The sequence below is a fragment of the Oikopleura dioica genome, chromosome PAR, assembly GCF_907165135.1.
Source record: "Oikopleura dioica chromosome PAR, OKI2018_I68_1.0, whole genome shotgun sequence".
In the NCBI taxonomy this organism is placed as follows: domain Eukaryota; kingdom Metazoa; phylum Chordata; class Appendicularia; order Copelata; family Oikopleuridae; genus Oikopleura; species Oikopleura dioica.
The window spans coordinates 9,246,782-9,271,857 of NC_137293.1; the positions used below are offsets into that span (position 1 = coordinate 9,246,782).

At 40.6% G+C, this 25,076-nt stretch overlaps 9 protein-coding genes and 2 long non-coding RNA genes across 11 annotated transcripts; 10 read left to right on the forward strand and 1 right to left on the reverse strand.

Moving 5' to 3' along the window:
- The first annotated feature begins 378 nt into the window (after positions 1–378).
- LOC145704732 (uncharacterized) lies at positions 379–999 on the forward strand. The gene is made up of 3 exons (XM_081782201.1): positions 379–527; positions 569–645; positions 686–999. Exons 1-3 carry the CDS (start codon positions 400–402, stop codon positions 811–813), a joined length of 333 nt encoding a protein of 110 aa, XP_081638327.1. The 5' UTR covers positions 379–399; the 3' UTR covers positions 814–999.
- A 159-nt stretch (positions 1,000–1,158) lies between these two features.
- Positions 1,159–1,620, forward strand: LOC145705011 (uncharacterized). The gene is made up of 3 exons (XR_014134541.1): positions 1,159–1,365; positions 1,408–1,484; positions 1,525–1,620. It is a non-coding gene; the product is annotated as an uncharacterized LOC145705011 (long non-coding RNA).
- A 222-nt stretch (positions 1,621–1,842) lies between these two features.
- Positions 1,843–5,487, forward strand: LOC145703061 (uncharacterized). The gene is made up of 7 exons (XM_081780374.1): positions 1,843–2,081; positions 2,289–2,372; positions 2,418–2,637; positions 3,440–3,681; positions 4,794–4,886; positions 4,933–5,163; positions 5,210–5,487. Exons 1-7 carry the CDS (start codon positions 1,905–1,907, stop codon positions 5,456–5,458), a joined length of 1,296 nt encoding a protein of 431 aa, XP_081636500.1. The 5' UTR covers positions 1,843–1,904; the 3' UTR covers positions 5,459–5,487.
- Positions 5,488–10,200: 4,713 nt separating this feature from the next.
- Positions 10,201–12,097, forward strand: LOC145703317 (homeobox protein ceh-30-like). Its single transcript, XM_081780662.1, has 5 exons — positions 10,201–10,370; positions 10,590–10,649; positions 10,771–10,922; positions 11,190–11,436; positions 11,922–12,097. Exons 1-5 carry the CDS (start codon positions 10,304–10,306, stop codon positions 12,017–12,019), a joined length of 624 nt encoding a protein of 207 aa, XP_081636788.1. The 5' UTR covers positions 10,201–10,303; the 3' UTR covers positions 12,020–12,097.
- Positions 12,098–12,514: 417 nt separating this feature from the next.
- Positions 12,515–14,447, forward strand: LOC145701700 (uncharacterized). The gene is made up of 5 exons (XM_081778916.1): positions 12,515–12,585; positions 12,653–12,949; positions 12,993–13,168; positions 13,210–13,571; positions 14,229–14,447. Exons 1-5 carry the CDS (start codon positions 12,539–12,541, stop codon positions 14,445–14,447), a joined length of 1,101 nt encoding a protein of 366 aa, XP_081635042.1. The 5' UTR covers positions 12,515–12,538.
- A 511-nt stretch (positions 14,448–14,958) lies between these two features.
- Positions 14,959–16,044, reverse strand: LOC145704326 (uncharacterized). The gene is made up of 4 exons (XM_081781774.1): positions 15,728–16,044; positions 15,469–15,686; positions 15,142–15,426; positions 14,959–15,091 (listed from the first exon to the last, which is right to left on the reverse strand). The coding sequence occupies exons 1-4, from the start codon at positions 15,908–15,910 to the stop codon at positions 15,019–15,021; spliced, it is 759 nt and encodes a 252-aa protein (XP_081637900.1). The 5' UTR covers positions 15,911–16,044; the 3' UTR covers positions 14,959–15,018.
- Positions 16,045–17,390: 1,346 nt separating this feature from the next.
- LOC145704937 (uncharacterized) lies at positions 17,391–18,051 on the forward strand. Its single transcript, XR_014134525.1, has 3 exons — positions 17,391–17,680; positions 17,800–17,888; positions 18,008–18,051. It is a non-coding gene; the product is annotated as an uncharacterized LOC145704937 (long non-coding RNA).
- A 261-nt stretch (positions 18,052–18,312) lies between these two features.
- On the forward strand, positions 18,313–20,408 carry LOC145701701 (uncharacterized). Its single transcript, XM_081778917.1, has 10 exons — positions 18,313–18,324; positions 18,474–18,684; positions 18,727–18,809; positions 18,899–19,004; positions 19,375–19,493; positions 19,597–19,786; positions 19,830–19,932; positions 19,973–20,043; positions 20,086–20,228; positions 20,276–20,408. Exons 1-10 carry the CDS (start codon positions 18,313–18,315, stop codon positions 20,393–20,395), a joined length of 1,158 nt encoding a protein of 385 aa, XP_081635043.1. The 3' UTR covers positions 20,396–20,408.
- A 53-nt stretch (positions 20,409–20,461) lies between these two features.
- Positions 20,462–21,437, forward strand: LOC145702855 (ubiquitin-conjugating enzyme E2 2-like). The gene is made up of 4 exons (XM_081780146.1): positions 20,462–20,589; positions 20,636–20,880; positions 20,920–21,148; positions 21,206–21,437. Exons 1-4 carry the CDS (start codon positions 20,533–20,535, stop codon positions 21,380–21,382), a joined length of 708 nt encoding a protein of 235 aa, XP_081636272.1. The 5' UTR covers positions 20,462–20,532; the 3' UTR covers positions 21,383–21,437.
- Positions 21,438–21,458: 21 nt separating this feature from the next.
- Positions 21,459–22,473, forward strand: LOC145702854 (uncharacterized). The gene is made up of 3 exons (XM_081780145.1): positions 21,459–21,594; positions 21,639–21,856; positions 21,899–22,473. Exons 1-3 carry the CDS (start codon positions 21,520–21,522, stop codon positions 22,338–22,340), a joined length of 735 nt encoding a protein of 244 aa, XP_081636271.1. The 5' UTR covers positions 21,459–21,519; the 3' UTR covers positions 22,341–22,473.
- Positions 22,474–22,510: 37 nt separating this feature from the next.
- LOC145702856 (uncharacterized) lies at positions 22,511–24,280 on the forward strand. Its single transcript, XM_081780147.1, has 6 exons — positions 22,511–22,595; positions 22,722–22,772; positions 23,483–23,603; positions 23,701–23,902; positions 23,950–24,017; positions 24,062–24,280. The coding sequence occupies exons 1-6, from the start codon at positions 22,579–22,581 to the stop codon at positions 24,143–24,145; spliced, it is 543 nt and encodes a 180-aa protein (XP_081636273.1). The 5' UTR covers positions 22,511–22,578; the 3' UTR covers positions 24,146–24,280.
- The last annotated feature ends 796 nt before the right edge of the window (positions 24,281–25,076 follow it).

Below are 25,076 nucleotides of genomic sequence, written 5' to 3' on the forward strand. Positions count from 1 at the left end.
ATAAAATGTCCCCCAGAGTTCATTTTCGTGAGTAATACTCGAATATTTACAGAGTTAGTCTATGCATTAGTTGCCTCTTGCCAGGTAACATTTGCTGATTCGATCTATAACGAGAAATAATTAGATTTTAGTCCAATTATTTTTTGAATAAATTTCAGTCTTAGAAATGGTCAGGGAAAAGCTTTTACTTTTTCAACATGGTTCCTTATCAAGTTTTTACTGAGCAATTAAAGTTGCGTAAAAGGGAAAAGAAAACGAGCTCGTAAATATATTTTTGATCTCTCTTCTGACGGTTATTTACTTCACAGAGATCTCACAGAGTTTAGAGCAATATATAGGTATATGCCGAAAAATAACTAAATCTTTCTTTTTAGAATGCAAAGATTTATCGTCGCCATCATGATCTTTTCCATGGCCGTCATGGGCGCCGATGATGATAGCTGGCTTTGGACTGGTGCAAAGATTCTTGGAGGCGCCGCTGTCGGCGTTGTTGCTGGTCCAGCGATTCTAGGAGCAGCCGGATTCACGTAAAGACATCAAAAATTCAGGAAAATAAGCCTGATTTAAGCGCTGGAGGCGTTGCTGCTGGAACTGCCGCTGCTGCTGCTCAAGGTGCCATTGGAAACGTTGCTGCTGGATCGACATGTAAAGTCACACTGACGATTTTTAGTAAGAATATTTTTAGTTGCAATTCTCCAGTCAGCCGCTGCAACTGGCGCCGCCGCTACTTATGGAGCCGCTGCTGGAGCCGCGGGAGCTGCTGCTTATGAAGCATCCAAAGAGAAGCGAAACAAGAAACGACCAAATTATTGAATCCATCAGAGTTTTTCAACGCTGTCAAATCTTCATTAGAAATAATTTCTTTCCCTTTGAATCCATTCATAATTCATTAAGTTCAGTTTACTCATTTTACTCCAAATAAATCCAAGTTCCCATTTGTTGAAGATATAACCTGCCGGCATCATCGGTTACTGTGCATATTTTTGCTCAAATATTATCTTTGTCAAGGGTCTCTGATAATGAGAGTTTATTCAGTTCGTATTTGTACGCTGAGTAATTTTTGATTTGCTTATCTTAACGATTTGCTTCCAATTGCAAACATATCAAACGACGTTTTCCCTTTTTACAATCAGAGTATTCAAAGAGATTTTTCAGGAGCCAAATGATCTTCGATGAGAAGTATTTCGACTTCGAAAATGGTGAAGTGAAGATTAAACCATTTCAATTCACCCAAGCTCAAAGTAAGTCTCATTTGGATTCCTTTTCTTGGGCTTCTGCGCTTGCCGGTGCAAAAAGCGCTCCGATGTTGTCTTCCTCTGGAATTTCAAGTTTTCTCCTCCCTTTGTTATCGACCGCTGGCTTCGGGTAATATAACTTGATGATTGAAAAGCAAAAAAAAATGTTTAGTCCTACAGGAATACTTCCTCAATCATTGGCGTCTTATTATCAGAACACCGTTGGAAATATTCCTCCAAACACGTTTTGTATTTGACATGTTCCTTTTCATAATTATAACTATTTCAGTTCCTCTTCTTCAATCAATAGGCGCGAAAGAAGCTTTTGCGGTAGCGGGAGTAAAAGCTGGAGGAGTAGTTGCTGCTGTCGATTCTTACTTCCGAAACTCGAAATAAATATAAATAAAAAATATCACTACCTTTCTCTGCAAGTACCGCATTACGTGAAAGATGAATGGCGCTGTAGGCTTATGCTAATTGTTAAAAATAAAACATTTACACCGAGCACCGGGTGGTGGCTGCGGCGCTCGCGAGCAATCCACTCGTGGTCGGCCGCCGCAATCCATGCTCTGCGCTATTATCGTCACTTGATGATCCAGTACTTTTCTTAATCGCCAGTACCCTTTTCAACTATCAACACAACAAAGCAAAAAAAACAGCAATAAAACCATGAGTTTTCAAGCAGAGCAATTAGCGGCGCTTCTCCGCCAAACCCAGCAGCTAGCAGAGCTGAAAGCAAATGCGCTCAAATACGGAAATTCGAAGACGATTGAAGAGGTCAATCAGGAGAGTAACTCGAGAAATTCAGAATCGCCAAAGAGTAACCACAGTTCTTCTTCTGACAAGGTAAATAAGAGAGAGATAAAATGATCACAGTGTTAGATTGTGGCCTTGAAAAAATTTTCAAGGGCAAATCCTCCAACAAAATAATGGTCTTCTCTAACTGTATTTCGATCTTTTGTTATAAGTTTATAATATCATATTATATCATATAATATCATATTATTAATATGAAAAATTATTGATGATTTGATTATCAAATTTGATCGTTAGGGGACTGAAAACGTTGTCCCAAATGGACTCAACCTCGGTGCTCTTGACAACCCTCAATTCTCCATCGATTTCATCCTTTCCAAGGTTAGTTTCTCCCCGATCATTTCCCTGGCATAACCTTTTCTCAAGGCTCGAGGAAACCTCCTAGCATCAGGCCTGAATCCACTAGCAATCAACCAAGCTGTCCAAGCCCAGCTCAGTCTCGCAGCCGTCGCTCAACGCCAGTTCGCCCAGCTCAACCAACGTCTTCTCCCACCAACGTCGAGCCAGGCATCTAGCCAGCTTCCCAATGTCCCACAAATGTTCAGAAACTTTATCCAAAATGACCTCAAGACGCCCGAACAACCAAGTAAGTGCCTATTATAAAAGTCAGCAAGGAATCTTCAACAACGTGAATTTTTTCTTAAAAAATCTAATTTTAACCTAAACATTGGCAAATATTCACATCTGCTTTGTTCTCCGTCGTATAATGAGAGCGATGATAGGTCTTTGGGCTAAGGTGCAGCTGGAGCAATAATTATGCAGAAATTGAAAATAGAAAAATACTGCGCCTCGCTCAGGTGCCAAATCGGATGGAATATTTCCGGCCGAGTTTGACTCCCCGCTAACGAGAGGGCTATCCGCAGCTGGATATTAAAATCATTCCCTCGCCCTCGGACAATTATCAAATATTTAAAGTGAGATCTAATTCAATAAACCGCCTATCACACAAATTCGCTCAATCAACCCCTCTTTTAAGGGGGCTAGACATCGTTAAAATCTATTTTCAAGCTGATTTTTATCCCAAAATTATCATGGTATATCCCCATAGAACCTCTAGTAGGAAAATTCGTACTGTATCAATCTTCGTCTGTGCTTGAATCAACAACATTTAACAACACGTTTAATGCTAATGAAGGAGTTGTCCGGGTAAAAAGGCCCCAGCTGCAGCTGGACAGTAAGTGGCTAACCCCGCGCTACAAAATATCTATTTAGCCATTTCGTTGTATAGCGTGATAAATCGATAGGGACAAACATGTTTTGAAACAACTTGTTCGACAAAGGAGGCAATAATAGTCCATCCTCTCTAATTCGATTGTTTTATACACTCTGCTTCGCCTTTTCTACAGAATTTATTCAAACAAATTGAATCATCATCATTTATCTTTCAGCAATCCCTAAAGCTCCAACTCCCGATCCAACTCCTTCTCCAGTCAAAAACGCGCCAATCGTTCCAGAGCCTCGACCAGAGCCCCGAAGATCGGTAGAATCCGACGTGCCAAAGAAACGACCGAGAACAGCTTTCACGCCCGAGCAAATCAAGAGATTAGAAGCTGAATTCTCAAAGAACAAGTATCTATCTGTTGCGAAACGAATGGAACTCTCCAAGGCGCTGAATTTGACCGAAACTCAGGTAAGCAAAAAATTAGGGCCCAGCTAATTGAGCATGTTTAAAAGGGGCACTTCGCCCGTCCCTGGTGCAAATGAGCCTTTCAAGCGTCAGCTCGTCTACGCTCCTCGGCTAAACAGACATTTTGGCACCGGGCTCATAATTACCTCATTACGAGTTTAAAAATATACTACCAATATGCAGATGTACCTCTTTCAAAAGGAAGAAAAGATTCTACGTGTTGATTTTCTTCCTTGATTTCAATTTTTCTGGCAATTTTAACCGTCAAAAAACGTAGAGTTAGAATAGAACCCGCGTTCGGTGTATATCTAAAGTGAACTGACAGAAAGTCTTAAAGACGAAATTAGCTAAGCTAGGCGATTTTCGCGGGAGGGGACACTTTGATCTCAATTTGGGCCACTTGAAGGTGACTTGATCCCGCGTAATGGCCAAATTTATTCAACAAAATAACACGAGTGCTTACTCTCCTCAATACCACCAACCTTTGCCAGCCCTAGAAGTACTCTCACACCCTTAGTCCTACCGCTTCCCTCCTCGCAAGTGATCATCTTCGCGCTTTATAAAGATTGACTCATCGGCTAAAATTCTGAGAGTTTGAAGCTCTAATGATATTTATGTTCGTGTGTATGGCAAGCTGCACAAAGTTTTGGCGGGATCGGCGCGATTTGCCGTCAAGTGGCGTTAATTTAAGATTGACACAGGTGCGATTAATTAAAAACCGTTAATTTTGAAAATGTTGCGGGCGCGGATCATTCATCGGGACTCAAGTGGGCCGGGCCGCCCCGTGCGGAAGAATAATTGGAATTTAATTCAATTATCATTTACAGTCAGTTTACTCTCTTTTTACGTTTTCCCAGGGACTGATCCTTTTTTTTTACAAACGTACACTAAAATACTCATCCCTTTTTAAACTAACTAAAAAGGGCGTCGGCTGAATGGCCAGTGACGTTAATCCCAATGCGGTGGCAAAATGAAATGCTAATCCGACGTGCTAAATTGGCATATCATAGCCAGTACCGAGCGGCTGGCGCTTGACAGTTACAATTCTAAATATTTTGAAGATTTCCCTCACCGCGAGATCATCCGACTAATTCCCCTTACTAAAACTTGTTCAGATCAAAATTTGGTTTCAAAATCGCCGCACCAAGTGGAAGAGAGAGTACCTGTCTGATTGGGAGCTCTGGGCCCATCAAAATTACTACGCAATGGTAGTTCAAGCCTTATTTCTTATCATTTTCTAACCGATGTCTTTAGGGAATCGGTTCTCCTGGAAACAGTCTCACTCCACAAAACCCTCTTTACAACTCTGTCCCACGTTTGCCTGGACTTCCGCAAAGTTCAACAGCAGGACTTTCCAGCCCAACGTCTCTGCCAACTATTCCAGCTCGGCCTCCACTGATTCCCCCTCAGCTTCTAGCGCAACTTGGAGGCTCGAGCATTCCACGTTTGCCACAAGCTCTTCCTGGTGGACTTGGCTTACCACAGGTGAATACGACTTTTATCGAAACTTCTTTTCAGCAATTAAATTAAGGGAATTCCTTGGCAACATCTCGCTGCAGCAACGTCTGCCGCTTCGATCCCGACGTCTCTCCCAAGCTCACTATCCTCGTCTATGAGCCCTCAGAGTCCAATCGTTCCAGGAGAATCTTCAAGACAAACCTCTCCTGTTGAAAGTCCTAAAATCACAGAAGTGGAGAGCGAGACACCAGCAGAAATCCTGAAAGAAAGTGAATCAACGACTGAAAAAGCCGATGGAGCTAAGTCTCCTGATCTACTGTAACTGTCTCATCTAACTGTAATAGTAAATAGATTCTGTTATATATTAAATAAACTCAAGATTTTCAATCAAAGACTTCATTGCAGAAAAAGCGGTGGAAATGCACCACCGTAGCACCAAGAGAGCAGCGCGAGCCAATCAGGGCGCTCGATACTAATAGGCCAATTACTTTTTACAAGTGCCTCTCTAACAGCGCCACCACTTTTCCAACAGGTTCCTTTTTCGATAGATTTATGAATAGGATCTCGGAAGAAAATCAAAGCTGAGGCACTCTAGAATTGATATTTGGTTAAAGAAAATTTCTAAAAGGATTGATACTGTAGAAGGATTGTCTATTTGAAGCTCGATAAATCAAGAATAAGGCACAGTACTCGTGGCAATTGTCGATTATCGACCTCCTTATCACGTGTTGAATACAAAATTAAGCAGGATGAAGCGCACAACTTTTTAATAGGAAAATTAAGGACCGGTTGCGGGAGCAAAAGTTGCGCAAAGTTAGTGCCGCAATCGATTATCACTTAATTGATTTAAAAATTTACACCTTCATTAGAGCTTATTATTAAATATTGTGTCTTGTCAAAAGAGCGATCCGCTTTTCCACTGCTTCTACTTTGCTATTCACTGCTTTAGAAGAGGATTTATCGCGTACTAGCACGGCTTGCTGGCTCGATTTCAAGCGCTAGAATTGGGGTTTTCGATTAATAGAAATATTTCGTCCTTCTTTTGGAAATGTTGCTGAATTGGGATCAGGTGTGTCCGTTTGATGAGAGTGGTAGGTGACCTCGTCAATGGCAAAACTACTTTAGGTATGTCCGTTCGGCCGCAAAAAATTATCAATCTGCGAGTAGTTAGCCCCGCTCCGCGTCAAATGACGATTGAGCAGGTGCACCCTAAAGTAGGGAACTCGCAATGCGCCTCGTTTGATCACAAATTCCGGCGGCACACATTCCGCATTATTACACTTTTAAAGTGTCACTCTCCCCCCAAGGCCGTAATTCGATGGATTAACTTTGAGCTTGCCGATCTTCTGAGTTTGGTTTAATTCTTTACGCGCTCCTGAGTAATCAGGCCAAGACCCTTTGATTAGAACAGGTGTACTTGTATCAAACACGGGAAGATCTAGTTACTAAGGACAACAAGATGCTCTTATGGGGTATCCATTGTAAACCTGATCTTTGAAATTGAAATTTTCATGTTATATTACTGGAGACAACATAAAACGAAAAAATGGAAACTCTAAATGCATCATTAGCAGAACGAGGAGCAGGGTGTCGTTAAAATCGCCCTGAGACGCGGAAATTGGTTAATTTGGCTCACATCATAAAAGCTGGCCTTTTGCGTCGTAATGCATTGCCATCATAAATCACAGCATAATGCTCACTTCCCACTTGCAAATTGCAACAAATGCCAATTAAAACTCTTCTGAGAGCAGTCGAGAAAAACTTGGCCGTAATTGATTGTTTCCCTTGGCCAATCTGTGGCGACTCTTGAATACAAGCGAGCTTAGTAAAATACGAAAGAGGCAGCAAACACGCTCAAGTGGCCTGTGGTTTTTTGGCGAGGTACTTTCTTAGAGTGAAAATCTCAAACAAAGTGAAGGGCTCCGGTACTGCCCAATTTAAACATTGATTAAAGTCATCCTCTTTTTCCCACAATTTTCAGGAGTCATAATATTTATGACCGCGCCCTTGTGATATCAACCCGTTTTTTTGCTAAAGCTGTCGAGTGGCTGTGGAAATAATACATCTTTAGGCGGCTGGGGGACTTAACGCGGCGCTAGAATTTAGATTCACCGAGTCAGTCATATGATTTTTCATACAACGAATACAATTTTGGTCTACTGACGCGAACAGGTTAAATTTTTTTCGTGTATTAGACGGGAACAAAGTACGCCAGGGCGAGCCTTTGCAAAAACAGCTGGAATGACAATTTTTGTGTTATGGATCTGTTTATAGAGCCGTCTACAGGTGCAGAATTTTATATGGGCCATTGCGCTTGTAATAGCTCTCTACTTGCTCCTCATTAAACTAGCGATAGATGCGAATTTTGTAAACAGAACTCAACTCTTTTTTTTGGAATTGGATCTGTTCAGAAGTAAAACGGGCAATTACTTGTGCGATTCGGCGCGTCAGCTCTACCCTTGATTGATGATGATTTTATCAAACAAAATGGATCAAGGGATGAAATTCGCAATGTTTAGGCCGTTTTTCTCCCATCGCTGCCAATTTACTTCAGTAGCAGAGGACATAGAAAGGCGTGAAAGCAATTTTGGTGAGATCGGTGTTCTGGATTCTCACACTTTATAAATCAAGGGCCAGAAAACAACGATGTCATAACAGCGGATCAGCGCTAGAATGATTCCTCAGCTGGAAAATATTCTGCTAAAGGATGATATCGAGTAAATTTTAGTCGAAACAGAGCCGAAATTATATGACATAGCTGGGCCTGAGAGACCGAAAAAGACATCTTGAATATTGCCGATCTTTTAATAAAATTAAATTTGAAGCCGTCGCGTCTGTTTCCTCGGATAATTTCTTGAGGAAGCGCTCGATCGAAATTTCATTCGAGGGCTTCTTCATTACCGGTTATTCAAAATATAATAATCGCCCATTTTGGGGTAGTGGAAAGATAAAATTAGCACTAACTGCGCCCAGCCGGATCAAAGCGATTGTTGTGCCATTTGTAGACAGACAGAAGGAAATAGCTCAATTATAGAGTTTTATATGCCAATTGAGAGCGGCATCATGATTTCCAGCGGGTCATTAGCTTTTTAAGGAGGTAGATATCAAGAAAAAAAATTTCCATTTTTCCGCCTCAAACTTTTTCAACGTATAGTTTCGAGGTTGAGGAGAAAACTTGTAAGCAAAAATTTTTTGATTGGACCACGTGATTTTTCACAAAATCGCCGCTAAAATCTCGAAAATTTGCCCGTTTTATAATAGATCGACAAATTTTTAGTAATTTAATAAGTAATTACTTAGCTTTCGTCCAAAAAACATTAACAAAAACCCCTGGGAACATTTATAGAATGATTTAAATACTCCCGAATAAAAATTCAAAATTTTATATTTTCGTTGAAAATCGTGAAAAACCGGAAATCGATTCTTTTCTTAAAAAAATTTTTAAAATTTTAAAATCTGGCCCTCATAGGATCTAGACAAGGGTCTTATCTAACTTCTCAGAAGAAAATAAATTTCGCCCTATATAAGGGTTTCGAGGAAAGTCTGCCAAGAAAATGGTCATTTTTAGCGATTTCCGAGTTTTCAACGCCATTTTTACCGTTTTTTTTCTGGAAATTTAGAAATCGGCCTTCCATAGGCACGAGATAAGGGCCTAAACTTTTTATTAAAACAAAAAAAATCATAGGTCACTATGTTAGGATTGGGAGAAAAGTCTGCCAGAAAACCCCGATTCTTGATATCTACCTCCTTAAAAATCATCAATCTTTTAATATTATTAGGAGCGTAATTCATATAACTTTAGATTTGAAAAATTGATTATATGGTTGTATACCCTTAATCTACCGAATTGAAACAAGTATTTTTTTAGTTGGAAAAATGCATCCAAAGCGCTGATGAGTGAATTGGCTACTGTAAAATCAATTGGCTTGGAGAAGTCGAAGTACTTTTTCGCACCTGTAGAATTGTCATTCCGCAATGCTGGCTATTATGGCAAAACAAGTAGAGTGAATTTAAATTCACCAGCGGGCGGCTCATTTCGGCTCATCATTGCAGCTACTCGGCTCAAGTGCTTCAACACCACACCTGAGCATTCTTAATTTTGGAAATTCTCAAAAATCATCACACGCGTTTACACTCACACCCAAACCCTTTCAAAAGCGCCGCAATTAGAATTATTTGCAAAGTGTAAGCCAAAAAGATAATTCTAGCGCTGTCTCGATATTATTGAACATGATTGCCGAGCTCATCGGAGCCACAGGTGCCCCGAGAGTTTTAATTTTATGATTTGACTAAGTGAAGCAATAATTCGTCGACGACAATAACTGCACTTGGAAGCGGGGGCATAAATCTTGCCAGAATCCTGCCACTCAAGAAAATATCAGACGGCGATTAATAATAGAGCTTTGACATTCACTAATTGATCGTTTACGGCGAAAAAACGGGGAGTTACGAGCGCACTTTACAAATCGTTCGAAAAAAGAGAAGCAATTTTCGAACAGATTGGTGCATATTTCCCCGTCAGAATTTATCGCTATCGCAAGTGATTCGATTTTTACTTCATTTCCTTGCAAAGTTTTTTTGGGCTTTATGCTTTCATTGCATAAATAAGTTGACCGCGGTTTGAAAAAGTCCCCATTTTCACCGACCGGTTCTTCATTTTTCGGCTCAAAAACAGACTTCACGTGTTTTCGAGCTCGAAAATCTGACGTGAAAGAAACCTCATGAGGAACATGGTAACCTCAATTACTTCCGAAAAAGCACGTCATTCTGTTTCTTCATCATCTGACAAAGAAACGAAGACGTCGAACTATTTCGTAGACCTTAATTTGTCTTTCCTGAAATGGCCCCATCCCATTTTTGGCAGGATTCCACAGGTTTACATCATCAGTTCGTGAGTCCGGTCTTGAGTTTCAAACTCTTCCAGATTTCGGGGAAAAGGTCGAAGCCGGAAAATCCTCTGAAGCTAGCGCAGCACTACTCGCGTACGCCACAAATAACGAGCTCAGAGTGCGAAAAAAGGCGCTGTTTAGGGGCAATTGCGACTCTATAATCGCCCCCCAAAGACTTAGCTCATTAGTCCGACGAGTCGACAAACTCTCGAATTAAAATAGAAAATACTCAAAACTCCTCCTCAAACTCAAACTTTCTCCAACTTCGAAAGTCAGAGATGTCAAATGGAAAGTTCTCCATCGATTTCCTGCTCAAGAAGAGCCCCTCGCCCGTCTCATCCCCAGGTAAAAACGCTTGTTTTTATGAAAAGTACATTTTGATGATCTTTCGAGCTGCTTCAGGTGGCACATCATTACGGCGATATAAATTATTAGTGCGATAAAAAATTCGATATAATATTCATTACTCCGTCTCCGAAAAACTGCACCTGTGCTAAGCACCCTCGTTTGCTCCAACTTGTTTTTCGCTGAAAGAAATATTGCTAAATCAGTTTTTTTTTGTAGAACGAATCGTTCAAGATAAAAGCTCATCAGAAGACGAATCCACTTCAAAGAAAAGTTCAGGTGAATTTTCAAATTGAAATTTTTATGAAGGAATTCTCAAAAATGTTTCTTAGTCGGATTCAGTTAGCTCACTGAAACCCTTACTTTTCTTTTAGAAATTATGAATAACACCTTTTTTCAGGTAGAGGAGCGATAGATCCAAAAAAGCGACCCCGAACAGCATTCACGCCTCATCAAATAAAAACCCTGGAATCAGAATTTCAGAAGAACCGATATTTATCTGTTGGTAAACGAGTCGAGCTAGCCGACAGTCTTGGCCTCAGTGAAACTCAGGTAAACAATGACTGCGCTTCTATTTTTTTGTCTTGGCAAATGAAGAGTAATTAAGCATCGATTACAGGGGATTGTTGTTAAATGTACAATTGTCATAACACGTCTAATCGCGTGTTCTGATCGGGTGTGAACGGTTCCGATCGGGTGCCCGGGCGCCAGGCAGGCGGAACTCATCCCCTCCAGTTGACACCTTTCTTGGCACACGCAATAGTGGCCTCATACCTCATTATAGCATTGATGGAAGGTTCAATTCTAACGCTCATTTAGATCAAAATCTGGTTCCAAAACCGCCGCACAAAGTGGAAACGCGAATATCTCTCTGACTGGGAGCTTTGGTCACATCAGAGTTATTACGCTATGCATGGCGTTCTAGCGGGGCAAGCAGCTGCTACTGGAACTCATTCACGATCAATTCCCGCTTCCATTTCCGCCCAGCCACACCCTCACTCGCTGCCTCATCACCACCACCAGCCGCATCATCCTCAATTGAGCTTGTTATCCCATCATTTAGCCGGTAAGTCAATATCAGACCCTTTTCAAAGAAAGTTTCAATTGAACTTTCTGAAAATGAAGTACCAATTCCCCATCAGAATTCGCCCTTGATGACTGTATTCCCTTGTGACCGTCGTGTTCTATCGAAGAGAATATCAGTATGTCTCCCCATATGATCCCATAACATGACCAGAAACTGATCTTTCATATGATATGGAATTTGTCCAGTTTCTACGGGAGTAATCAAATCCCAAGTATAAAAAAGTGTGGGTCAACTGATGCGCTCTTATGATAAGCGGAATGAATTAGTAGGATATGTTTTCATCGTAATGTAATCTGCGATTGCCGTCACGAACCGTGTGGAAAAACACGATGTGCGTTTTTGACGACAATGTCGGACAATTACCGGAATTTCCATATTCAGTCACATCGGCGGTTCCATTACCGCGAACGCTGTAACGCGATCTACTTGGAATTAGGGCCGTCAGAGTAATTTACTGAATTTAGCTCCTGCTCTCACTGTGCCAACGAATCTGCAGCTGATATGCGCCGCGGCTAATCTCCAAAGCCGCCAATTAGCCGCCACTGCTCCCGAGTCAGAATGAAGACTTTTCCAAAAATTGCAAAAAAAAAACTACCTGAAAAGTTCACTGTTAAACAACGAAATTTGCCTTGTAAATAAAACCTCGCCAGAAAAAAAACAGTTTTTTTATACAATAAGATAATTAGCAGGAAAGTGTGTATGAAATTCTATTGAATTAGCTTTAGTTTGTATGATGGCTGGCAGGAAGAGGATATCATCTGGCTAATGCTAAGCGAATTAAGCAGTTGCTCGTTTTTGCGAAAAAATGAGCCGCTTTATGTCTCAGCTGCAGGAAGTGGCCAATTCAATCAGGCCCAGACCTACTACAGATGGAAGCTAAATGGATACGCAATTCAGGAGGAAATTCTCTTTCTTTGACTTTCACTACAAACATCACCCGGTCAAAAACCCGCATTAAATAAGCAAAAGAAAGAAGAACGCACAGTTCTATGGGAAAAAAGCACGTGACAGCTGCTTGCTGGTAGAAATTGCCCATCAAAGATCCCACGTGTCCAGTTCGAGTTTCAGAAGATCTCGGAAAATGAAACTTTTGCCTCTTTATTTTTCAGCTTTCTCCGCGCAATGCCCGTAAGTGTGTAATTTGTGTCCTTCGCGAGCCATCTATCATGTGATTCGCTCTAAAAACGACCTTCAGCGATACTGACCTTCAAAAGCTCTGTTCGGACAAATGTACAGACTTGTTAAACGAATGCGTGGAAGATTGCGGAAACGATACAAGTTGCCAGTCACGATGCCAAGGAACTTGGCTTGACTGTCTCAACGAGTGTCCATGTAACAGTGGCTGTCCAAACGGATGCATGGTCTGTTCAAATCCAGTTTGCGGCGGCACGGGCTTTGGTTTGATTTTAAACGAACGATGGGGAAGCTCAAACAGAGCGTATAGCTTGAATTTGGCTACGGATGAGATTCGAGTTGCTCAAGTTTCTTACAAGTAAGTCGAGTTCCGATCAGAATTCCAGCAAAATAACTTCAAGCGATTTCGCCTTCGACATGGAAGATACCTGTACTGTCATCTTTCGAGGCCAAACTTGGTTCTTAGGAGGATATTTCAATGAACGAAAGATCGCGAATTTGGTCGGATGCAGTGTTGTACCGAAAAGCTACGTTCTCACTGTCGGTCACATTGACGGTGTTTACGGCTCTTGTGGCGGTAAGAGAATTTCTTTATCCGCTAATTCAGTTTGTATCTAGCTTTGAACAACGAAGTCTACATGTGCTTCGGTCACGAAAATCTGGGCGAAGACGTGTGTACAAGATGGGACGGCGAAAATCAAACTGTCGTCCAGCAGCGATCAACAAAATACCACGATTGGTCGAGCATGATAAACTACCAAGATCAACTGATGACCGTCGGTGGATGTGGCTCAATTATCGACTGCAACAACATGGTAGAGTTTTACACCGAAGAGGGAGGATGGAAAACCGGTGCCAACTTCCCTCGATGGGAAATTTACGGCCACACGCTCACCACAGATGGAGCAGGAATCTATCTCTTTGGCGGAAAAGTGCGTGGAGCCGTCAACAGTCAAGTTTACAGACTTCTTGATGGAGAGGTAACCGACAACTATCCTTAGAACTGGGGTCGGCGGTCCATCTTTCAAAGATGGGAAAGATGGGTATGATGGGTGCTGGGAAAGATGGGAATGATGGGTAAACCCATCTTTCCATAACCCATCTTTTGATTCTGAAAGATGGGAAAGATGGGTCTCCCAAAGATGGGTAAGATGGGTTCAAATGATGGGAAAGATGGGTTCAAATGATGGGTAAGATGGGTTTCACTCAGTTTGAAGATCGGATTTCTATCTTGTTATCTAAACCTGATGTACAGTTTTATTCCTCCATTAATGATAAATTTAAGGGATCCGCTCCCGATTTGAAAAATGTCATCGAGAGCTTTTTTAAGCAACTTTTTATTATAATAAGGCGCTTCGACGATTAATTTTATCTCGCGTCTATGAAAGCTTATGTAATAAAAAATTTAAGAAGCTACGGCAGGACATTTTTTGCGGACCTCTGCCCATAATTCCCATATTTGGAACCCATCTTCCCCATATTTCGGTTACCCATCTTTCCCATCTTTGAAACCCATCTTTCCCATCATTCCCATCTTACCCATCTTTCGGGAAAACCCATCTTTCCCTAACCCATCTTTTGTTTGAAAGATGGGTCGCCGACCCCAGCCTTAGAACTAACCCTTACTTTTTTATAAGTGGTCTGAGCTTGGTTACGTCAAGCAAGTTTTGACCGGGGCCCTTGTCAACTCTGCCTTCCAAATGGGCCGAAATGCTTATGTTGGAAAAGAATACCTCGAAAAATTCACCCTGACGAGCGACAATGTTGAGTCTGAGTCGATTTATGCTCCTGATACCAACGATTTGAATCTCTACTACTCGCCAATGATCTTTTCAGACACCATCATGTGCGCTTAGAATATTTTATTCAAATAAATTTCATTTTGTACTTCACTTACAATACATAAGTCATGAGATTAAATGCAAAGAATGAGCGTACCGATATCTTTGTGCATCTGTAACGAAAATACAATGAAATCAACGAGGAATCATCATCCTCGACGGCAAAGCTGATTCAGCAGTGCTAGGAACAGTCTTAGACCCGAACGACAAAAGAGTAATTATTTAATTTGGCTGAAATTATCTTTTCGGATCTAAAATTAATTTTCTATCGCCAAATTCGGCCGCGGTGTTGGATTACCTTCGACACCGTCAGCGCGCGTCACAAATGCCGGGGCCACGGTAATGCACAACGAAGAGGAGGCCGAATGTTTTTACTATGATTAAACCGACTTACCGATCTTTACTGACCACCGGGGATCGTGGAAGTCGCACGAGCCGACTAATTGCCAACCCGGGAGAATTAACGAAAAGTTTGAGACGATTATACAGTATAATTTATACTCTTTCTACAGTTCCTAATAAGAAATTCTTTGAAGTAAGCGTGAGTTGTGATAAATGATTTTTATTTCAATCAGCTTTTTTGACGTCAACTTTGTTTAAATTTTTTCAAGTGCTCTCCAATATTCTTCGTCAGCTTTCTTTTTCTCTCGTTCAAGATGCTAAAAATGGTCAATTTGAAAATTCAAATGGGAAAGGGTCATTTTTTTACCTGAGTTTTCTCTCGACTTGAGCGAGTTCCTCTTGTTCTTCGTAGAGCTTGAAGTACGTCCGAATATGCAGCCCAACTGGCAGTTGTTGAAATGGAGTATCTCTTGATATTTTCGCCTTTGTTATCCGCAAATAGGTGTCGATCGCGCTTTCTGGGATCTTGATCAAATGAGGGTTGATGTTCTCGTCGACTTGTTTTCTTCGTCGGCAGAGGTGGTCTTTGAACAATTCGTAAACGCCAACAATCACGACGGAAATCGGAATCCACTCGGCCCAGTACTCGTTTCTAGAGAAAAAATATAGGTTAGAGATAATTTTTAGAAATTACCGAAGTCGCTTGAATGGAATGAAATTTCTGAGCCCAAGAAAAGGATGATCGATGTTGTCGGTACAGTACAGTACTGGTGGAGCGTGAGGATAATCAACTGGAAACTTTATGATGACGTTGGACATTTCGGTGATCGTACCACGTGGAAAATGGATCGTCATCTTCCACGCGATGGCACTGGTGTCCACGATTCGAGATATTGATGCATTCATTCCAGCCTAAAAAGACATGTAAAAAAGGGTTGAATATCAAAAAGTACCTCATTGATGAATTCATGAATTTCGTCAAATTCTGTTTCTTCTCTACTGATTCTCGGTACATTCTGCGGCGTTCTCGGCCTTCTGGGAGTGTAACCAAAGTCGTCCTCGTGAAAATATCCATTGTTTTCTTGTTGCCTATGTTCTTCCGCAAAGTTCGGCTGTGGCAAATTATCTCGTTCCATATTCACATCGTCGACGACTTCTACGTCATCTTCTTCGTCATCAATTACGATTACTTCTTTCTCTTTTTCTTCCTCTGTATTCCCTCCATACTCTGGCTCTTCGTCGAATTCGTCTTCGTAAAAATCATAGTCGAAACCAGGATAATTTCAAAAAAATTTTTGCGGGTCCGGAAATCATAATAAATCTGAAAGTGCAGTTTTCTTCAGCTCGTCGAGACGAGTCGAATGATGGGTCAAACTTTTGATGACTCCAATGATTAACCGGTTAGCCGGCAATTTCCCGGAAAATATATTTCTGGTCGCCGGTTTTGTTCTAGAAATGCTAGAATGACAAAAAAAGCGGGAAACCAGTCCTTGAAATTAGTTATTCTGTGGGTGAAAAAATGAGAATCATATCTCTAACCATAAGATGTTTATCACCAAAATTCTATTTTCTTATGAAAATGGGACCGAAAATTAGGAAGGTGCAGCAACAACGAAATACATACAAAATTTAGAATTTTTATCGTTAAAAAAAGTTTCGCTATATATTTGACCAATATCTTTTTGCCCACAGTAGAACTGACCATAAGGATCAGTTTCCGGGTTCATTCATCATCCTAGCATTTCTAGAACAAAAACGGCGACCGGAAACGTATTTTCCGGTAACCAGCCGGTTAACCGGTCAATCCTTGGAGTTATCAAGAGTTTGACCCACCATTCGACTCGTCTCAACAAGCTGAAGAAAACTGCACTTTCAGAATTTTTACGATTTTCAGACCCGCAAAAATTTTTTTGAAATTATCCAGACATGTTCACTAAGTCGCTCATTTTTGACGGAATTTTTCTCTAGTTTGTTGGAGAATGAAAAAAGAGAAGCGAAAAAGTGAAGTTGTCTAGAGAATTTTTCGCTCATCAAAAACTTCCTATTTTTCCTCTAGTAGGAAGAACTCGCCAAATTCTTGACCAGTCATTGCCCGGGTACTGGAGATTCTTGAGGCGAGTTTTTAGTTTGCCCAACTTTCTATACCATAGAAAGTGTTCCGGAGAACATTTGCGGGCGAGAGGAGGTGTAAGAATGGGGGAGCGCGCGTTATAAGAGAAGTTCCTAAGGTACCGAAGGAAGATGATCGAAGGCCTGATCATCTGGAAGGGGAGCACCTGAACAGGTTCTCTACCCTTAAATATGTCATCCGGAGAGCCCGCAGTCTCTACCGGGCATCCAGGAGTTCCGACTTATCCAGGACTCAACTGGGACTCCCGGTTACTGGGAGAATTTTTCATGTTTCGAACTCGCAACCTGGAGATTCGTTGGCTAGTAAACATACCAACCGGCCACCGCGGGCCGAGATCTGCGTCAAAAAACGGTCTGTTTATGAGCCATTATTTGAAAAATCATTGTTGTTTGCATTGAGAAATCTAGTGTATTTGGATATTCAAAATCGGAAATGAACTTTGCTATTCAAATTTCAACATAAATCCGCGCTTGTGATAGTTTATTTAAAAAGCGTCTTGCGAAACAAAAGAAAGAAAACTTTCCAGGATAATCGGCTGGTGAGTTAGTTCGGGTGAAAGAAAGAAAACGCGCCGGCGGCGTGTAAATTCTCACTGGGCGACATTTGGCGAAAGAATGTGAATTGATGGAAAGATCTTTCTTTTTCCATGTGAGACAACTATTCGCCATCATTATTTGTCTACTTTGGCTAGAGCTCAAAACTAAGCATTATTTTGCCAACTTCATTACAGAGAAAAAGAGAGAAAACATAGAAGAAAATGTCATGTGGACTCTTAGTAAGTAACAAAACTTCATTTCTACTGTTAGCGAACTTGCTCTAACAGCTCTCGATGAAAGGCAAACTTAGATGAGAAGTTTGCTTAGTGAAACTAATTTTTGAAAATGACGCTCCTAGGAAAGACTGGCGGCAGAAAGCGATGCTCATGTCGACATTTGGACAGGGGCGTTTCTTGGCGAAAGTGGACCCCTGAAGAAATATTTAAGGTGATTCTAAAGTTCTAGCAGAAAGTTCTACTGACAGTTACTTACAGTACAGATGTGAACAACATCACTGATATTCAAAAAGTAAAAAGTGATTCAAAAGTAATTCAACCTCTTTTCAGTTCATTTCGTAAAAACCATCACCCGGATGATGTGAACAACCCAGGAACTGATTCTTCTATAAATTATAGAATATAATTATAGACTATAATAAAGAGTTGCTTTTACGTCAATTCAGTTCCGTTTCGATCCCTAACGTTTGAAAATCATTAAAATAGATGTTCGCAATAAAGGTGGATGGACACCGTTACTGTATGCATGAAACGGCATTGAAACAATTAATCAATAAAACTATCCGGAAATAACCTTTCCTAACTTTGTTCTCGAGCCGCATAAAAGCCATTCGGGACACCTTGAGATGATCAAAATGATCCTAAAGGTAAAGAATTTCGAACACCAAGGTTTATTGTTGCTAAATTTCACTGTAGGCTGGTGCAGATCCGAATTTATCTGCGGCTGGACAGGGACGGGGCAAATATTTTCAAGCCATTTCTTGTGTCCAAGACATCAAAATAAGCCTTGAACAAGATACCGTTACTATTAGCAATTGCTTCCGGCCCATTTGACTGTATTCCGGTACTGCTCCAAGCTGGTGCCAGACTTGACATTTTGGACAAAAAGAAGAATACTGCGCTTCATTACGCTGCTACTTATGGACATTATCAATCTATTAAATTTCTGAAGTTGAATGGTGCAGATATAAACGCCCAGAATCACTATGGATGTACCCCTCTTATGGGTAAGTTTTCTGAGGAAGACGAGCTTATGTAGTAGATTCTAGAGGCGGTGGCGAATGGACATGAATTGGTGGTGCAGTTGTTGCTAGAAGAAGGTGCGAATGCGGATGTTAAAAACTTCAAAAATGTAAGTGACCAAAGTTAACCCTATCGCTTAAAAATTGGGCTTTCTCCCCCAATTGGTTGAAAAACGATCAACTACTAGGTATGTTTTAGCTTTCATGTATGGACATCGCCCGGCAACACGGATTTCACCGTATAAGCGATTTACTATCCGATGCTAGTAGAAGACGTCTATTTGCTTCATCTACTCATCCTTCAGGTTAGCGAAATTGCCTCAATGAGAATCCAGCGCGTAAATAACAAACACAAACCGTTGACAGTAGTGAATAGTCGTAAAGCAACAAAAATGAGGTGACAATGCTCGACCTTCCAGACTTCCTTTGACAGCGGCCTTGAGGAGAATGAGTGACCTCCAAAAATTATTTACCAAATGGCCATTTTCATTATTTCCTACTTGGGCCCAGTGACATTTTGCGTTTTATATGACCAACATTATGGTCTTTCTCAGAGAGAGAAAAGCTCGAAAACAACATCGACAGTCAGGCATTGCTTATTGAAAATCGGCTTTACAGTCATGTTATTCAAATATACTATCTTTTGTGCCACTTAGACAAAGGAAGTATTTTAAGGATATCAGCTTGGAGATTCACTTCCATCAATAAACAAGGGTCCAGCAGAGTTTGATCGCATGATGGCGCAAGGAGGAGGAAACAACTTTCAAGTCGACGACGAGATCTTCCAACAAAAGGTAAATATTTTCACTTTCGAAATCCTAAAATCCTAAATCGACCTATCACACCCTTAATCAAACACGCTCAAAGTCATTATTTTCGTAAAAAAGAGTATCGTAGCTGCGCGATTTGAAAATCAACAAGTCCGAAAAGCGACTTCCAGTAAAGCAACCTTCACCAGAAGTTCATAAAATGCCACAGTATCAAAATCCGATGATGCCTCAACCAACGGCGGATGGATTTGGGTCTATAAAAGAAATTCTTGATTCGATTGGTTTGGCCAAATATGAAACTGTTTTTATTGAGCAAGGTAAAAAACTAGTGCGAAATTGAAAGTGTAAATATCATTTTAGATATCGACTTGCAAGTATTTTTAACCCTAAGCGAGCAAGATCTGAAAGAGATTGGGATTAATCTTTTTGGCCCTAGAAGAAAGCTGGCAAACTGCATTTCCAGGTATGGTCTTCAACTTACAAGTATTTGAATGGATTTTTAGGATTCAAGAAGGCTTGAAAACAAAAATAAACGGGGTCGAGCAAGTTTATGCAGACCGTCTTCAGGCAAAACGTGAGGATAGACCTATAGAACCTCATTTTATATAAATTCTAGTGGCCCAAGAAGAGGCAGAACGTGAAAAAGTACAGTCCCAAATGAGCGAACTCGCGCTTTTGCTGAAACAAGAAAAACAACTGCGTGTTATTGCGGAGCAGTTCGTCCAAGACAGCGAAGTAAACAACAACAGATTTCAACAGGTAACGCCCAGAACTGAATAACCTCGAGTTTAAAATCGACCTCGTAGATACTGCAAACAGTGCTATCGGAAGTGGAGATAATGATGCGAAGCGAACAGTCTAATGGCAGCCTCAAGGAGCGACTGAATTTACTCAGACGAACGCTGATCCGATACTGTTCCCAATAACTGTACATTCAATTCAATAAAACAATGCAAAAAGCGATTATGTTCTCTAGGACGTAAATATTTTCTAGATACCTTGATTACCTTCAATGCCAAAATTATTTTCTCAGCAGTTAGACGCATAAAAAATCAGTTTCGGCATGGCAGCTGCTAGAGAACAAAAGGAATACGAGGATATTAATCAGTTTATTGAAGATGTAAGGCATTCTTTTTGAAAATTGCTCTCTACCATCACTGTTTTAGTCTCAATGTATGAATGCATCGGTGAGCAGAATTTCCGCTGGCAACTTTCTCGCTTGGAAAGTGAAGATATTTAGCCCTCTATTCTCTGTTCATGATCTAGCAGAAAACGACTCTCATGTTGTATCAACGATCATGATCGAGTTTCCAGTGGACTATCCCATCGCGCCTCCTGTTGTCTACTGCACTGATGCTGTCAACCACCCATTTCTTGGCGAAGGAAATCGAATTCCTTTCAAGCAACTCAAGTAAGCAAAATATTAGTAAAATAACTTCATCAGATTCAGGGACAAGTCTGCTTGGAGCCCTCTGATTCCGATTTCCCTTGTAATCACTGGCATTCATGATTTGTTCTTGAGCCATCTTTGCACGCATCCTGAGGAAAATCTTGTTTCAAGGCCTCCAAGAATAACGAAAAAGCCGAATTTCGATGTGAAAATACCAGAAACAGCCATCGACAAATATCTCGATCAACCTGAGCTGCCAGTAAATGATAAAATACGAGAAGTCTTCAAGGTTAGTTTTCAAGACATTTTCATTATTTGAAATTCAAAATTTGAACCCGTTTTCAAGCTCCATGAAAAACAAGACGAGCTGAAAGAAGTTCAAGAAAAAATGAGCGAGCTGAAAAAAGCGCAGAAAAAACTTCGAAAACGACGAAAAAAGCTTGAAAAGGCTGTTAAAAAGCGTCGAAGACTTGCAGGGGTCAGGCGAGCAGATGAAGAGGAAGAGGAAGATTCCGATAACTGATTTTTTTGTCTACTTTAACTGTATTTTGATATGAATAAATTTTCTATTTTCTTAATTGAGTGTTCTCTCTAGAATAATCAGCAGTACATGTTGTGGTGCAATTAGGGTCGTTGATTTCATAAAGTTAGCTTTCAAAAATGGAGAACGACGATGTCACTAGAATGCGCAGATTGAACAGAGAATTTCATGAAATCCACGATTTTATCGATAAGGTAGGATTAAAAAGGGTCCTTACTGCTAGAAAATCATCTTTCAGTCTGAGATGAAGATGTCTATTCTGAAGCTCCGGGGCCAAATGTGGAAGGTGATCATTCATGGGCCTCCGGGAACGATTTTCGAAGGGAAGAATCAAACCTTCATTGTCCAGTTTCCCGAGGGCTATCCGTTCGATCCTCCGATGATTTATACTGCAGATGAAGACATTCGACTTCCTTTTCTTCTTGGAGGAAATGTCGCGCCGTTCAAGATTCTCAGGTAAAAAATAATCATGGTTCTTTTTATCTTATTTTTGAACAGTACAAACTGGTTTCCCGCATGTCCGATTTCCCTGCCTATTACAGCACTCTACTACCATTTCATCATCAATGGAAAAGCTAAAAGCGAAAACGACGCCTCGACCACGAAGGAAGAAGCTTTTCTAATGAAACCAATCGAGATTCCGAAGATCGCATTCGAGGCTTTCATAAAGACCGTCGAAAAACGCGTCAAAGCAGGAACACTTTCAGAAAAACGAGCGAAAAATCCACTCGGCATTGTAAAGAATCTCGCCAAAAAAGCTGAGAATGACAAGAAAAAAATCGAGGAAAAGAAAATCAAGGAAGAGAAAACAACTGATGACAACAACAAAATTGACGAGGAGCTGGAAAAGCTGCATGAGCGAAAAAGAGTGCTCGAGGAACAAATCAGAAACTGCGACAAGAAAATTTCTCATTACGAAAAGCTCTGTAACTCTGCCTAATTTTTATTCACTGAAATCATTTTCAATACAGTCTTCTTTAATGCGATCATATCAATTCTCAAGAAGCAAGAAAACTGAGATAGGCCTTATTACTGACATGAAGTATCATAATTGCCGCCTCCGAGCACTGTCCAGTGGACAGTGTCCACTTGATATCAATTCTTTCATCTTTTCAGTTTGATTTTCAAGCTTGATTTTCAGTTTTCGCTTTCTCCAAAAAGAGAAAATTTCCACGACGATGGGATGTAAAATAAGGCAAAGATGCAAAAATACTGAAGCTCTTGGAAGCCGTTAAGAAATAATTAATGTGTTCTAATGCGCATATTGGGTAGATTTACTGGTTTCACACTCGGCTGAAGGGATAAGCATCTTCAGTAAAAGCGAGGAAAAATGTGTGATTGCTTCTCACTCATTTAGAAATGCAAATGCAAAGTAAGTCCACAGTGATTAAAGGTTCAGCGGGTGGAATCGATTTTGACCAACAAATCTGGCAGCTTGGAACTTTTACTTAGCCCTAAAGGCGAATTCCAAAAGTTGTAACGAAATTTGAGATTAATCTTTATCCAACACTTTTTCGAGAAAAAATGAGCAGTGGAATCGCACTGTAAGTCAATTCAGAACAAAAAGGAGGCATTTGCAAATGCGTTTTTTCGGGCAATGGCGCAAATAAAAACCCGACTAATAACGCTTGCCATAATGGCTCTTGTCAACGAGGATTATTGACCCATCAAGTAAATTTTTATAGCACCAGTGTTCGAACATCTTCATTTTTAAAACAAAGCTTTTAGAGATAAATTTGAAAAGAAAAATCTTCAACAGGTTAAAATTTATTAACCCATTACCGCGATATGGCAATTTTATCGACACCAATTTTTTCGTCTCCCGCGCCAATGAGTTAACTCATTTTAACCCGTTGAGAAGTTATTTTATTTGAAAATTCTTTCGAAAAAAGGCTTTTTGAAAGTGTGGCCAGCCTTGAACTTTCCAAAACATCTCTCCCGTCATGTAAAATTCATTCAAGACAAAAGGGTATTCGGCTCGTAAAGAAAGCTATTTTCCTTTTGGCTGAGTAATTATTCATTTATCCAAGGGTCTAGGGCTGCCCGTGCCAATATTTGACGATAACAGTTGCGAATTTGTAGAGTTGAGAACTTTCACCAGAGAAAAATCGCAATGGAGAACGACAGAAAAGCGCCAGCAGCGGGGAGGAGAAAGACGAGAGATTCAGTCAAAAATGTTAGACAGAAGAATGCAAGCAAAATCGTAAGTTTTTTAAATTAAAAATAGTTAAGACCTTTGTAGAGCTCCACGAGGGCTTAAAATGTCAATAGGAAATTAAACTTATCAAGCTGTTTTCTAGACAAAGCAGAGCACAGTCGACGAGTCCAAAGCTCCGAACGATTCGAAGCATGAAGACGAGGATCTTCAAGAAATGATCGTGACGGCGAACATTCAACGGGGCCTGAGCAGAGTATCAATTCGAAAACCGCGGAAACCAGCGGGAGATGTCACAGAAGAAAAACTAGCCGACTTGAATCTGAAAAGAAGAGATCTGACTCAAGGTAAAATTTGCTCGTTTTTTTTTTGGTTTGAAAAAAGAGGTTTTCAGAACTGAAGGATTTGGAATTTCAGCTGTCTTGCATCACGAGTTTATTGGCAAAGGAGATTACTGCTAATGTAAGGCTAAATTAGGGATGGAAAGAAACTGAGAAACATTTTAGAGGATTGTGGAATGGTGCCGAGATCACGGCCAATTCGTCGGCATTTCAATCAAGAGCCACAGCTACCTCGAGTCCGACTTCTGAATTCTAAATTTCTGACGATTCTGGCGACTTTTAAATTATGAAGATTTCACGATTTTCCTTGCTCTTTCACCTCTGTAAATAGAACGAGTAACAACCGCTAATAAACAGCAATTTATCGCATTTTCGATGAAAAGTTCTCTAGATCTTTCACAACGAATTCTTCCAATTCGAGATTTTCAAAATCATCTTTTTTCAATGTTGAAAATGAAAGTTCCCGTCGCTAAGTTAGAGATGGAAAACCACCAGAATGAAGATTCTTTTTTGGGACTTGTACTCGACATGGATAAGGTTAGCAACGGTTATTTTTAGATAATAATCGGTTTGCGCCATTTTTTTGAGGGTAAAAAGCGCTTCAACAACAGATTTTTTTCAGTCCGAGACGGGGCAGGACCGAGATTTGGGCATTTTTTATTTTGAAATTTTGAGAGCGACAACGCAAATTCACCGATTATGGTAAGAAAAGCCGCAATAAAGAACCTAATCTTGGCTCCCAATAAATTGAACTAACTTCGGCAGTAGTGGTTTATGTCAGTTTTTTAAGCCCTTAGCGGATTTTCCGAATTTTAGGAGATCAGAAGGCCGGAAATAAAATTGAAAAGTCGAAACTAAAATCAAATTTTCCCTTTTTTTCTCCAAGAATTTGGGAAATCCACTACTAGCTTGAAAAATTGATATTGCACCACTACTGCCACGGTTGATTAGCGCTAGAATCCCGATTGATCAGTCGCCTAATTCAGAGGGTTGAGCTCATTGACTGGAATCCTCGAACGTGACTGAACGGAATTTCTAGCCCTGGGGAAGGGCGCGCGGCGGCGGCCAATCACGTGCCAGATTCAGTGAGATTCAGATATCGCTTCGTCTCAGGCTCGCGCAAAGTCGAGTAACGGAAATCTGCACGAGAGCCAATTATTTGGCGCTTTTGAGTTTTAAC